The following is a 14,672-nucleotide window of genomic DNA, read 5'->3' as shown; positions in this document are numbered from 1 at the left end:
CAGAGTCAAGCTTATTCTCAGGCCTGCTGTCGCCCTTGCTTCTCACTCTGTCAAAAATCAACTGCCCTCCGCCTCTCCCTCTGCAGTGGTTGAGCGCCGCCACCACCGGCGCCGCTGCTCTCTCAAAGCCGTGCCTGCCTGCCTGGCTCGGCTTGGCCAAATTTGCACTTTAGGACTAGGTCTAGACGTTTATTCAGCACGGGGCGCCGGCACGCTGACCGTCCACGTCCACGTCTGATGAAGACCGCCATCGTCACATCGCCCCCTGCCACCACTTCGTCTCGTGTACCAGGTACCTGCGTACTTTCCATGTCATCGGGCTTCGACTCCCACCACCAGCCCTTTTTCCTCTCCCTTTGTCTACACATCCTGTTTTGCAGCAAGAACGGCGTCGACGACGACGACGACGCCCCTCTCTACTGACGCGCGGAGCAACCTCCTCCCTTCTGCGGTCGCGGCGCCGCCATGGCCCAGAAAACCCAAAATGTGAGCCACCCCGAGGACCGCTCGAACCCACCCAGTCGCACCTCGTCTGCCAAGGACGGCGCAGGAGGGCCAAGCTCAACCAGGCACTCGGCCGCTTCTGGCTCTGCCTCTGCCTCGGGGTCCATATCTACCATCCTGCCCAGAATGTCAGATCCCAATCCTATTTCTGTTTCCTCTTCAACCACCCACGAATCTCCACAACCCATGGACAAGTCGGCGTCGGCGGGCTCCCACGCCGCCTCATCCGAGGATGCCTCGGGCGGGACCGCCTCGCCTTATGGCACGCGCTCACGGAAGCGCAATGGCGGATCGCGCATCAACTATGCTGAGGACAAGGATATCGACATGGAGCTTTTTGAGATGTATCCCGAGCGAGGGCTCACCGCCAACCCAAGACATGCCGCGTCCTCCAATGCATCATCATCGGCTGGTGCCACTGCCACCGCTACTGCCATCACCACCGCCGCCGTATCGGCAACATCAGCGGCAACAAAGGCAGTGTCGCCCGCGCCCGCGCCCGCGACGACGGTAGCAGCAGCCGCCCAGCCTGCTCAGCGCTCTGGCAATGGATCGGGTCGGAAGCCTCTGCCCTCCTCAGATGACAGCAGCAGGCATCACGCATCCCACCAGCACAGCTCCAAGGAGAAGGAGCATCAAAATCACAGCCACCACCCGTCGCCAGCAGCGTCGACAACGGGCACCGGAGCCAGCAGCACACCAAATGGCTCGGCAAGGTCAAAGAAGCGCAAGGCAGAGCAAATACAGGCGTCCGCCACCACCAGCAGCAGCCAGGCGCCGTCGGTTTCCCATGCGCACTCGTCGGCCGTGTCCAAACGGATTGTGGCGAACTCGTCGCATGGCGCAAATGGCACGCGCAGTGGGGGCGGGTACTCGGAGACCAACCTGCTCACGTTTGATAACTGCAAGTCGAGACCCAAGAATGGGAGAATGGTGGCCGACGACGGCACTGTGCTGGAAGTGAACGGTAAGTTTTGATCTTCCCAATCTACCTAGTCTAGTCTAGTCTACCCAGTCGCCCTCGCCCATGTCTACCTAGGCAGTGGTCCGCCTAGTGCGACTACCAGGTGGCCTAGGTGACGTTATTCCCGGAGAGAATTCGCTGCTGACTCGGGACGGTGCAGACCACGTTTACCTGGTGTGCGAGCCGCCGGGAGAGCCGTACTATCTGGCGCGCATCATGGAATTCTTGCACGTCAAGAACGACAACTCGCTGGCCATTGATGCGCTGCGGGTCAATTGGTACTACCGGCCCAAGGACATCGGCCGCAAGGTGCAAGACACGCGCATGGTTTTCGCCACGATGCACTCGGACATTAGCCCGCTGACGGCACTGCGCGGCAAGTGTCAGATCCGGCACAAGGCAGAGATTTCCAACCTGACCGACTACAAGAAGGCGCCCGACTGTTTTTGGTACGAGAAGCTATATGACCGCTACATCCAGAAAAACTATGAGGTGATCCCGACGGCCCAGATCATTAACGTGCCCGAACACGTCAAGCGGGTGCTCGACGAGCGATGGCGCTATATTTTGGTGGAGCAAGGCCGGGGCAAGGAGCTGACGAGTGCCGTCAAGACGTGCAAGCGATGCACCGGCTACTGCGCGAGGTATGTATATGTGCGAGTGTGTGTGTCTGTGTCTGTGTGCGTGCGTCGACGAGGGGTCGTGTGTGTGTGAGTGGGTGTGCGGGCTCTCTAGGCTGGGTCTGGCTTTTGCGTTTGCCGTGAGCCAGAGTCTACCTGGTCGGTCGGGCTGGCTGTTTTGGGGCAGATGTTTTTTTCTGTGTTATGAGATTGGCTGGCCCTGGCTGCATGTCCTATTCCCTGCCCCAGGCCAGGTCCCGTTGGGGAGCCCAGGGCAAGGGGCTCCCCCCCAAATGTGGAGTTAAGCGCTGACACATTGGACAGCAACGATTCGGTCGATTGCGCCGTGTGCGAACACACGTACCACATGAACTGCGTCAAGCCACCCCTGCTCAAAAAGCCGTCGCGCGGCTTTGCATGGTCGTGTGCCGCATGCAGCCGCGCCCAGGAGCGGAAGCTCGAGGCCCGTAACACGCCCAACGTGGACCCCAACAACCACGACGCCGACGACGACGAGTATCCCGACGACGAAGAGGACGACGGCGCCGGCCTCGACACGGGCCGCACCAGCCGCACCAGCCCCGCCGACGACGACGCCCACCAGCCCGCCACGGCTGAGCAGATCTACCATGCCAGCCTGTGGCCCTACCGCTACCTCGGCATCCACTGCAAGGTCGAGGATGCCCTCGACTACGACGATCGCATCTTCCCGCGTGCCAGCACCCGTCTCGGCCCCCGCCACCAGGCCGTCGTGCTGCCCTGGCCCGGCCGCCCCGTGCAGTACGTCAAGCCGCTGGAGATCAAGAAGTCGGGCCGCAAGGACGGCAAGCTCAATAAGGAGCAGCAAGCCGCTCTTGAGGCCGAGCGCATCAAGCGCGAGAAGCGCCCCAAGTACGTCCAGGACGAGCCCCCCGGATGGGTTGAGAGAGGCGGGGACAGCACCGTCACGGAGCTGTTTAAGCCTCCCGAACGCTGCGGCGTCAGCATGTCGAGTGACGCCATGGACGAGTACATGAACAAGGCCAGGAAGAAGGTCACATCCCTCAAGCTACCCCCACGCTCTACCAACCTCGAGGACGTCGCCAGGGACGTGCTCTACAACAACCTGTTTGACCCCGAAAAGGCCTTGAAGGAGATGGACTCGACCCCCCGGTCTGTCTTCAAGGAGCCGGAGCTCACGCCAGCCGAACAGAAGAAATTCGAAGAAGGAGTCGCCAAGTTTGGCTCGGAGCTGCACAGCGTCATGAAGCACGTCAAAACGCTGACTCCGGCCACCGTGACCCGCTATTACTACACCTGGAAGAAGACGGAGCGAGGCAAGGTGATTTGGGGCAACTACCCCGGCCGGAAGGGCAAGAAAGATGCCAAGAAGGCCGAGGCAGCTGCCAACAAGATTGCCGACGATGTCGCAGACGACCATGACGACTCGGCCTTCGACACGGACAAGGCGCGCGACAAGAAGAAGGAGTTCATCTGCAAGTTTTGCAGCACCAAGGCATCGCGCCAGTGGCGGCGGGCCCCCAATGCTTCAGTGACTGTGGTGGCCGAGAGCGCAGGCCGCAATTCCAACAAGGACAAGGGCGGTCAGTATATCCCCGCGCTTTGCCGGCGGTGCGCCGAGTTGTGGCGACGCTACGCCATCCAGTGGGAAGACATCGAAGAAGTCGCCAAGAAGGTCGCCCAGACTGGCGGGCGCGGGTGGCGACGCAAGGTGGACGAGGAGCTGTACAAGGAGCTCGTGGCGGCGGACGAGATGATGAACAACACCCGCTACCTGACCCCCGACCCAGTCGTTGCGGCAAGCCCGGCCAGTTCTCTACAGGCGCAGGCGACCCAAGAGCCGCCGCGCAAGAAACTAAAGGGTCTGCCAGACAAGGATCCCGACCTGACGGCCTCGGAATCGGGCAGCGTAAGCGGCGCCCCCCATTCCAAGAAGAAGGAGAAGGCGGCCGAGAAGCAGCCAAAGCAGCAACCAGCGCCGCCTCCGCCGCCGGCGCCGGTTGCTGCTCCGCTACCCCCCATTCTCATGGTTCCGAAGCCGCGCACTCTCCCCTGCGCCATATGCCACGAGCTAGAACCACTTGGTGATCAGCATCTGTCCTGTAAGGAGTGCCGGTTGGCTGTACATAGGAGCTGCTACGGCATCATGGAGAATCGCGCCCCCGGGAAATGGACCTGTGACATGTGTCTCAATGACAAGAGTCCCCAGGTATCAATAGTAAGTTTTCCCAGTCTGTTGGCACAGGTATTTGTGCGTGGTTTTACTAACTCGAATACAGCATTACAAATGTGTTCTCTGTCCTGTAGAGTTCACCGAGCATGACTTTGTCGAGCCGCCTAAGGTGTCGCATAAGAAAAAGACGGAAAAGGAGCGCGAGCGCGACCGGATCGAGCGCGATAACGCGCAAAAGGCAGCTGACTACTACCGCAAGAAGCAGGAGGAGATGAACCGTCCCGTCAACCCAAGGGAGCCTCTAAAGCGAACCGCCGACAACAACTGGGTTCACGTCACTTGCGCCGTCTGGACGCCCGAGGTCAAATTTGGCAATACCAAGGCCCTCGGACCAAGCGAAGGCATCCCCTCGATTCCGCGCGCCAGATATGCCGAAATGTGCAAGGTGTGCAAGAAAGACGGCGGGGCGTGCGTCCACTGCTATCAGTGCCGCACCCCGATCCATGTCGAGTGCGCTCACCAGGCCGGCTACGTCCTCGGCTTTGATATCACTCCCGTCAAGGGCTCCCGCCGCGATCAGCACAATATCGTGTCCATTAATGGGGATACGGGTACCATGTCAGCCGCTATTTGGTGCAAGGATCACGCACCGACCAAGACGGTTGTCCATCACATGCACGAGGTAGTGGACGAGAGCGGCATGAACGCTCTCCAGCTCTATGCGCAGAACTTCAAACAGGCCGACCTGACCTTGACGGGCTGTGCGAGAAAGGCAAACCAGATCACGCTTGCTTCCTCGAGGATGTCGACATCGTCAGGAGCGGCTCCGGCGAGCCAGCAGAACCGGCGGTCGTCCAACACCAACATGGTTAACGGAGGGTTTAGGGAACCGTCCCCAAGTGCCCTGCAGCCCGACGGCAAAATCTGCCTGACGTGTGGCTCCGACGTCAGCCCCAAGTGGCATGCTATCGACCAAGCACAGGAGCGAGAGCTCACCAACGGCTACTATGGGAATCTCGGGACCGAGGCACAGAAGTTTGTCGAGCAGCGAAGTTTCCAGTGCCACAAGTGCAAGAAAGCAGGACGGAAACCCAACCCACACGCTCCGCGGGAACCGACACCTCCTCCGGAGCCCGTTCGGTCAACATCCCCGAGGATCCCCAGTCTCCGATCGCCGGCTGGCGCCGAGCAACGACCTAGGTCAATAATGTGGACACCGCCCGGCCAACTACCAGGTGCACCCATTGTACCTGTCCCGCCTCATCCCGGGGTATCAGGCTTGCCGCCCGGAGTCCAGGCTCCGCACGTGGCCCCGCCCCCCTTGCCGCAGACTGTCGTGCCACGAGGACCGCCTGTGCCGACTCACCCATATGCTACAGGCTCCCGGACATTTACAGATTGGCACCGAACCCCGACCGGCCACGGGCCTGCTCCGGTCCATGAAGTCAACGGCGGACCACCTCCTCCACACTCGCCAATGCATCCGTTGGCCCCCCCTAACCACCTCCGACCGCAAACCATGCCAGCTATTGGTCACGGACCGCCGCCGCACCCCCCTCCTACTCAGAACGGGCAAATGGCCCAGCCTTTTGTGAACGGAATGCCGCCATCCCCACGACGGGTTGCCGGCCCACCACCGCCGTCGCCCCAGAACGGCGGACCTTATATTCCATCTCACCACAGTCTTGGTTCAGCTGAGCTGCGGCACCATCATATGCCGATGAGCCAGATACCGCCTGTTGTCCCGGGGCCGATTGCTCCAGAAGCGCAACAGTCTCTCTACCACCTCCGCCAGTGGAACAACCATGGGCCTCCGCCTCCCCACCATAGCAGCCCCCCGCTCCCCCGTGAGAGTATCCCGTTGAGCCGAGAGCCAAGCAATCCTCCGCCACGGGATAATAGGCCGGCCAGCGGGGCCAGCGCGAGCCCATCGCTTCGCAATCTCCTTTCTTAGTGAACAAAGGGGCACAACCGAGGATGTTGGCTCCAAACCCGACTGGGCCCGGGACACGTCAAAAGAGCCGTCCACAGGGGCTGATTGGCGATGGTCTGGAGGCGTACCATGGTCATGCTGTGCAATTTCACCGGCCAGCCAATGTAAAATAAAACAACTGTACTTTTTTCCTGCACAACATTAGATTTTTTTTGTTTCACCTTTCCCGTTCACCCTGTCAGCTGAGTGGTGGTTGACGGAGGTGATGGGGGGGTTGGGAACAAGGAGTAAAAAAAGGGGGAGCAGCATGGAGTCAATTCTTTTTCTTTTTCTTTTTCTCTTTTTCCATGAGGGAGGAGTTCAGGAAACGGTTTTATTTGGGACTGGGACTGGGACTGGGACTAGGACTGGGACTGGGACTAGGACTGGGACTGGGACTAGGACTAGGACTAGGACTAGGACTGGGACTAGGACTGGGACTGGACTGGTGGATGGAGCGGACATATTGCTCTGGCAGTCGCTCAGAGCGCTCGATCTTGGAAGAGATCCAAAGGGCATACATGCATGCAAACAGCGTAGTGTAGCTATCTGGCTAGTTGACGCAAACGTCTAATAAAACTACGGAGTGCCTGTCTGTCTGACTATCCCTTGTCTCCTTGTGTGTATTGTTTACGAACTATCCAAGGCACGATGTCCATTTAGCTGAGGCTTGACAGCAGTTCCCGCTAATGTTTTTCCTGAGCTTGGAACTAGCTGCTTACTTACTGCTGCTCTGGGGCTTTTGCTTCCTTGGAGTAGACGCGCTCTTCGACGCCAATGTCTTCGTTCCTTTGCCGATTGCGCGTGCGTGCATGCGCGTTATGAGTGAGCAAATGTGACGTGATATTTACCAATTTCAAGGGGTTACATTTAGGTAGGTCAAGAGAAAAAACAAAACAAAAAAAGAGAGGAAGGCACTCACCACAGCTCAGGCTTCTCCCTGATAAACCGCTCCATGAGCTCGACGCACGCAGCATCGTCCAGCACCACCACCTCGACCCCGCGCTGCCGCAGGTACGCCTCGCCGCCCAGGAACGCGCGGTTCTCCCCGATCACCACCCGCGCGATGCCGTACAGCAGGCACGCCCCCGTGCACATGTCGCACGGCGATAGCGTCGTGAACATGGTGCTGCCTGTCTCAGCCCAGCCCAGCCCAGCCCAGAGGGGGGGTTGTTGGGGCTGTTTGTTAGTGATGGGAGTCTTGTTTCTATGTGTTGTGTTTTCATGTTTATGTGTTGCTTGTCTATCTGTCTGTTTGTTCCCTCTTGGAGTGGTAGAGGGGAGAAGGAACTTAGAAGGCAGACCTTTGTAAGCGCGCGCCAGCAAGCGGCCTGAGTTAAACAGTGCCGAGGTCTCGCCCTAGTAGACGGGTAGGATGAGTATCAGCCGTGCAGGAGGCATGAAGAAGTTTCGTCTGATATCCCAAGCAAACAGGGGCAAGAATCACATGGTGGATGGCCGAACCCAGCTGCACACGCATGTTGTGTCCTCGCCCGAGAAGCTTGCCGTCGTAGGCGACGAGAGCGGCTCCTATCTAGGCAGCCGGAGAGGCGAGGCGCAGTTGGGTCAGTCATTGGATATCAAGTCTTAGTTATTTTCCTTTCATTTCTTTTGCACTTTTACTATAGAGCCACAGTGGACTTGCATTGCTTGCAAACAACTAGTTCGGAATGCACAGGCCGACCAACAAAGAAGGAAGGGAAGGCATGACTGGAAACGAGAGTCGGGAGGACCTGGATGAAACAAGACGACCAACGACGCAAGAAACGCACACGCGCGTATGGCCCAGACGCATAACACATACCGGGATTCCGCCCTCCTGGTACGACGCCTGCGCTTCGGCAAATGCGATGGCCATGCCGGCGGCATCGTCGACGGTTGCTGGAGTGGCGGTTAGCTCCATCCAGGCTATAAATTGACGATTTGATGTCGCCCTGATGTGGAATAATAATCACGGCCGAGATAAGCCGCGGAGAAGTGGTGCGGAGTTATCCATTACGGTGTACCTTGGTATTCGCGAACACGGTGCTACACGCCACCTCTCCTCATTTAGTTTAGCGCGGCAATTCCATCGCCCCACGCGACTTTGCGTCCTTGCGACTAGTTCTAGACATAAATGAGAACCGCTCCTCCCCGTCGTCTCTTTCTTACATTCTAGACCTTTGCCCTTTTCCTCATATTCTTCGTAATTGCACCAGCATGCAACGCGGCGGCCGCACTTGTGATCCTTCATTTCGGCTATGTCTCCATTCGTCCTTGTTCTCTCTCATACGCCCTCGTCACATCGCGCCGCCGCTTTCGTCTGTTCTCGCCACCATCCGGAACCCACCCCTTTGTGCTTACCGTTCTAATCTCTCACGATACCTGCCATTTCATCTCGATGCCCGCTCAACTCTAGCCTTCGCAAGCCTTGCGTCACTTCGCCCGCGCATGCATCCTGGACGTCCAGTTGAGGATTCCATCGCCTCTGCGAATCAGGTTTCCTCAACTGACGATAGATGACATTTCGGCCGTCTTGGAAGAGGGCCCAGGCCACTCTAGCCGACCGTCTCGTCCACTGCCTCCTGTATATACTCGCCCCTCGTCTACAACGTACTTCAGGGTCGCATAGTATTGAGCGAGGTGGGAAGATGCTGCGTCATCACGGAATCTTTGCTAACCCCCGCTGATCATAGCATAGCCGCTAGTAAGTCGGGTGGGGGACTTTTGGAACACCCCTGCCTATGGAACAGCCCCTGAATCGGACCCCGCACAACACCACAAACTTCAATTGCCAACAACTTTGTCAATTAATTAGCTACAATGATGAAGTCTTCAGTATCGGATTCTCCTGATTCTTCTCTTTCAGAATAACTAAGGTCCTCTCTGCCAGCCTCTCTCTGTGAGGCACGAACCTCCTCAATTCCAGCGAACTGCGTATTAGGGTCGACTTGGACCTTCCTTCTCTTTCGGCCTCTTGTGCGTTCTAGGCTTTTTTCTGCAGCCTCCAATTGATGCGCCGTATTGGCTAGTTGGAAAACCACGTAATCGAAGGCTTTTGCGGCCTTGCGTATGAAAAGTCGGTCGTTGGCAGTCCGTTTCTGGCCGGCTAGAAAAACCTGCCCCTGAATACGGAAATCCTTCGGCTTTTTAGGGGTAAACCATATAGGCCGGCCCTCCGAATTCTTATTTAGAATGGGGTTATGGACCTCTTGAAGGTCTATAGAAACCGTAGAGGTCAGTTGACCAACGTCGCCGTTAGAATTCTTAATAACAAGGCCGTTGCTTAGGGACTTCCTGAGGCTGACCGGCCAGAGGCCTGTAGCTTTCCAGCCGGCTTTGATATTAGATTCAGTCATTCCATAGACCCTGGCTTGCCGGTAGCATTCTAGGAAGGCCCTCTTTTCAGCAACAGTGCCTTCGTCGAAGCCGGAAACAACCTCGTTATGCTTGGCTCTGTACCGGGCTTTTAGAGGGCCGAAAACCGATAAATCCAGGGGCTGGAGAACGTGGGAGGTGTGGGCTGGTAGAAATAACAATTGTACGTTATTAGAAAAGGCTAGCCACATGAATTCTTCGGTGGTATGACTACCGTGGCCATCTAAAATAAGGAGGCGCTTCTCCGAGGGGGTAGCTGGCCGAGTCTCTGGAAGAAAGATATTGCGGAGCCATGCGACGGCAGTATCATCGTCAGACCAGCCGTTTTCAGTGGGTTTCCACTTCCAGCCCTTAAATGGCTGTAAATCGCGTGGATACCATTGTTGTTGAAGGCTTCTACCTTTGAAAATGACGACTGGGTTCAAATACCGGCCGTCAGCGGAAATACATTCGATAATCGAGGTCCAAATTCGGTCTCCTTTCTTCTTTTTCTGGAATTTCTTTCTTTCCTTAGATCCAACAACCAGGCCGTTATCTCCAATGCCAGAAGCAATGCCAGTTTCATCCATATTATACCTATGCTTGGCTGGAACAGCCTCCACGCCTGGAGGCTTCAAATAGTCAAACCAAGGCCGGATAACGGCCTCACAGGCTCGATCAGCACGGTTTGCATGGATTCTCCGAGGCCTAATTGTAGAAATAGATGGATTTCTAGCCAAAAGCCGGCTAGTCCAGCGTTTTCCGAGGGTCTCGTTATCTTCGAGCATTCTTCTAGCTAGTTTCCGAATTTGGGCGTGGGTTGGAGGGTGACCGAGCGACCCTTGGAATAGAATCCATTCGGTTAAGCGTTCTTCCATAGCTGGAGAAAGCTTTTGATTAAGAATTTGGGCCTTGGAGGCTGGCTCGGAACCACGAACCCGATTAAAGAGAGTAGTAGGGGGGATGCCGTGATTTTCAGCAGAGCTACGGAGTAAGCCGGTTTCTGCATACTCTGCCAGCGCATTCTGCAAATCCAACTGAGTATATCGCTTTATCTTTCATTTCTCAATTGAATGGAGAAAAGAAGATAAGTATTGAAGCAGAATTGGTCGAGTTGCAAGCGATTGAAATAGGTGAGTTGGGTGGCGAGCGGCAAGTCCTTGATGACAAACCTTGTTCCAAATCCAGGGGTGTTCCATAAGCAGACCACCTGACTTAAAAGAGAATATATCCAAAACGAAAGGAGAGGTCGAAGTAAGTTGGTGCTACGCCACCTGCGCGTCTCACCACAGGATGCGGTGCCAATTGGTCGCAAGCTGCTTAGTAATACCAGCGATTTGGGCCAGTTATTCGATCTCTTGACCGGACGTTTTCGTCGCTAAGTTAGGTGGGGGGGTAAGCGAACACTACTGATTTAGAACATTCTGTATAAGCAGGAGTCCCAACTAACCCTCCAACAAAAGAAAGGGTGATCTTTTTATTTACAAAACTTCAATACAATCTTTGATATCCTCTGAATCATCCGCTTCTTCCGCATCTTCTAAAACCTCTGCTGCACGCCCTACAGCTCTCTGGGCCTCACGAATAGTCTGAATATTCGCAAAGGTGGTATTTGGATCTTCTTCAACCTTCTTCTTCTTTCTGGCTCTTATTGATTCGAGAGTGTGTTCTAGACCTTCAATCTTTCGCTTCCTAATAGCCAGTTCAAAGGCCTGTTCATCCAAAGCCTTACCAATCTTTCTGAGGAAGAGCTTATCCGCTGGCATTGCTTTGATGATGCGTGCGAACTTCTTTGCCTGCTCAACGTAATCACGTGCCTTTCTAGGAGTCCTCCACTGCACCCGATCGTCTCCATAATCCTCCAGGATTGGCATACGGAGTGTGCGAACCTCTGGGGTAACTATAGTAGTTCTTAAGGGGCGTGAAGTATTAGAATTCTTGAGGAGGAGTGGGCTTCTTAGCGGTTTGTTGACATTCAAGGGCCAAAGGCCTGATGCCTTCCATCCTGACTTAGCATTACTCTTAGTAATTGCCTCTGTGCGTGAAATCTGGTAGCATTCCAGAAACGCACGTTTTCCGGCTACAGAAGAGTCGTCAAAGGCGTTAGCAAGAAGGTCCTCAAGCCGTCTGCGATAAAGTCGTTTTAGGGGGCCAAATATGGCCAAATCTAGGGGTTGGAGGACATGGGAAGTATGGGGAGGCAGATAAATAATGTGAATATTGTTTTTGAATGCCTCCCACATATAATCGGCAGTTGTGTGGCTGCCATGGCCATCAATAATAAGGAGTCGTTTCTCAGAGGAGTTTGCTGGCTTGGTGAGAGGAATGAACACATTTTTTAACCATTTGAGGCTTGTCTCATCGGTAGTCCATCCTTTCTCAGTTGCTGTAAAGAACCAATCCTGAAATGGCTTCATATCCAAAGGAAACCATTGTTGTTGAACGCTTTTCCCCTTAAAAATGACCAAAGGAGGAAGGCAACGGCCAGCTGCTGAGATGCATTCGACAAAAGTGGTCCAAGTGCGGGTTCCAGGCTGTTTTTTTGAAGCGCCTTAAAGGCACGGCTTCCAATGACAAGGCCGTTGGTTCCTCTGCCTTCCATAATACCAGATTCGTCCTTGTTCCAGCGATTCTCTGGCTTAATCGCCTTGATAGCTGGTGTTTGGAAATGGTTGAACCAAGGTCGAATTGTTGACTCTGTAGCGCAGTTGACGCGGACCGAATCGACCCTCTTGGCCCTCTGAGTCTTCAAAATTCGATTACGGTTAAGAAAGGCACGGCACCACCCCTTTCCAAGTGGTAAGGAGTCCCCCCTTTCAGCTAGAATACGGCGTGCAAGCTCCCTGATCTGTGCATGTGTAGGGGGCAATCCTAAATCTTGTTGAAGAAGAATCCATTCGACTAAACGATCCTCTTGGGTCTGTGTAAACCTTTGCTTATCTTGATGAGCAACATTTCGAGGTAGGGAGCCATGTAGACGGCCATAAAGGGTGGAGGGTGGAACGTTCCATTTTCGCGCGACTTTGCGTAATCGATGTGTTCTGACGGCTTCCTCGCAAGCCTTGCGGAGGTCTTCTTCTGTATATGAAACCATTGTCAAGAGAAGAATAAAACGAATTGAAGATGAAGAGAATTGGAAAAGAATTGGTTGAGTTATGGGCTTTTTATATAAGAGGGTTGGTTGTGTTCCTCGCTTATCTAGAATGTTCTGGATCAGTGGCGTTCGCTTACTCCCCCACCTAACTTAATAGTCTCCTTGATGACCAGCGAGAAAAGGTCAATAATCGCGGCTACCAGCAATACCGACTTGTAGACCCGCGAGTGCGATGAGCTCGCCAGGGAGGTCAGCATCATGGAACTGCCGAGGACGAACAAACCATGACACGCCACTGGAGGCCCCCAGGGGAACAAATCGGCCTGCACGTGCCGGGCCAAGGGGAGCACGCTGTTGAAAATGCCCTCGACCGCGGGGGCATCAGCCGTAAGATGTAGGTCTTCCCAGAGTTCCTCGCCAAGGTCGTCGATGTCCTTATCACGCATATTCATGACGCAGTGCGTCTGTGGACTGATGGCGTGGGTCTTGTTGCTCGCGGCCGCCGCGTCCGCCTGCGGGCCAGCTCGTCCGCCTGCGCTAGCAACCGAGAGGCAACCACCTATTAAACAAGAAGGTCAATGAAAAACAAATTCAAACTCTGCCGATCACATGCAGAGCTCTCTGCTTTCAGGGCTTCTGCAACGTACCGAAATACCCAGCTCGCAGATGAACGTCATCCATCGTAGTAGTCTCATAGAACTCGGCGAGGTAAAGCTGGTCGATAGCTGCGGTTGTCGAGACACAGCCCACTATGGCAAAGACTACTTACTTCGTGTATTAAGCGCCAGAGACATGTAATTTTCAACCAGCTACAAGGAAAAAAAAAGACCGGAAGACTCACCGCCCAAGATGATGGTAGCGATAAACAGGAAGGTGAGGGCACATCCGAACAGGCAGTTCCAGAATTTTTAGCTACCTGTTGAGGAAATCTGTTAGCCTGGTCTCTCAGAGTCTTCGCTGTGAGGAGTGGATTACGGCTAGGTGATGCCACTGGCGCGTAGCCTGGCTGCGGCTGCGTCCCGGGGCCCAAGTACTGCATGGGCGTGGGGCTAGCAGACGGCTTCTTCTTCGACGGAAGCAAAGGATTTTGGCGTTTCGGCATAGCGACGGTGGCCAGCTTGGTAGAGCGTTGCGTATTGCTTCGGTGTTTGAAAAACGAAAAGGGTAAACAGGTAGGCCTGAGCGAAGAAGCGGACGGAAGCTGTGAAAGGAGGGCAATATCTTGTAAGTTACCAACCCGGCTGCCACAGCTCTATTTATAGGTGGGAGTCGTTGAGCCGTTGAGGAGATTCCATCTGCGCATTTCTAGCCTATCTCGCCGTACTAAGGCTGTGGGTGCCGCTACCTCGTGTCGTCGACTCCTTGAACTCCTGCCCCCTACGCCCACCGCGTCGCTTGGTGCCCGAGGCCCCGGACTCGTACCACGCCGAGCCAATCGCCAAGTATACGTGGACGCCGAATCTTAGCACCCGTAGCATATAGATTATAGATAGAGTCCCCAGCTTCCCACCTCCCTATACATTGCCCCTGTATGTGGGAGAAAAATCCCTCGTCTTAGCCTCATTGCAACCCGTTGCGGATGCAGGGTGCAGGCGTCGCCGAGAGGAACACTTGACATGGGCAGCCGGATCCCTTCGCCGTATTAACGCTGAGGTTTTCTACCCCGAAGAAACCGTGACGGTGGCGACACCCGGGGGGGGGGAGGGCGATATCGTTAGGCATGTCATTGCTAAGAGGGACGTGTGATGATAAAAACGGGGTGAAGCCGTCCCCGCAGGCTAGGTATTCAATCTCAACAAGAGAAGACTCAGCCGCACAAAGCCTGGCGGAAATGTATGCGCAATATACTATTCCTTCAACCGGACCCCAAAAATTGCGCGCTAGTCTATCAGGTAGTCTAGGCAAACTAACCGCAATACTAAGTGCCTTCGTCTGTATGTCGCCGGCAAAGACTCGTAGGAGGGTGTTGTGATTTCAAAGGTGAACGCTAGTTAGCTGGCGTGGTTGCA

General features: G+C 55.2%; 2 protein-coding genes across 2 annotated transcripts; one reads left to right on the top strand and one right to left on the bottom strand.

Annotated features, from left to right (window-relative positions):
- Positions 1–465: 465 nt before the first annotated feature.
- Positions 466–6,215, top strand: B0T26DRAFT_634916 (uncharacterized protein; the record flags this gene model as incomplete). Its single annotated transcript, XM_060436672.1, has 4 exons — positions 466–1,471; positions 1,629–2,112; positions 2,413–4,306; positions 4,368–6,215. 4 exons carry the CDS (start codon positions 466–468, stop codon positions 6,213–6,215), a joined length of 5,232 nt encoding a protein of 1,743 aa, XP_060302321.1.
- Positions 6,216–6,774: 559 nt separating this feature from the next.
- On the bottom strand, positions 6,775–8,305 carry B0T26DRAFT_684310 (putative cytosine deaminase). The gene is made up of 6 exons (XM_060440835.1): positions 8,038–8,305; positions 7,681–7,767; positions 7,538–7,592; positions 7,156–7,366; positions 6,960–7,022; positions 6,775–6,870 (listed from the first exon to the last, which is right to left on the bottom strand). Exons 1-6 carry the CDS (start codon positions 8,134–8,136, stop codon positions 6,864–6,866), a joined length of 522 nt encoding a protein of 173 aa, XP_060302320.1. The 5' UTR covers positions 8,137–8,305; the 3' UTR covers positions 6,775–6,863.
- Positions 8,306–14,672: the final 6,367 nt, after the last annotated feature.

The sequence above is a fragment of the Lasiosphaeria miniovina genome (assembly GCF_030549165.1).
Source record: "Lasiosphaeria miniovina strain SMH2392-1A chromosome Unknown B0T26scaffold_1, whole genome shotgun sequence".
Lineage (NCBI taxonomy): Eukaryota > Fungi > Ascomycota > Sordariomycetes > Sordariales > Lasiosphaeriaceae > Lasiosphaeria > Lasiosphaeria miniovina.
The sequence above is the reverse complement of the archived record's forward strand: the minus strand, read 5'-3'. Positions and strand labels throughout refer to the sequence as shown.

Coding starts and splice junctions, on each gene's coding strand:
- B0T26DRAFT_684310 (XM_060440835.1), bottom strand. CDS start 8,136: ATGGAGCTAACCGCCACTCCAGCAACCGTCGACGATGCCGCCGGCATG. Junction 7,768..8,037: donor ACCAGGAGGGCGGAATCCCG/GTATGTGTTATG, acceptor CCGGCTGCCTAG/ATAGGAGCCGCTCTCGTCGC. Junction 7,367..7,537: donor GCTGGCGCGCGCTTACAAAG/GTCTGCCTTCTA, acceptor GGGCTGAGACAG/GCAGCACCATGTTCACGACG.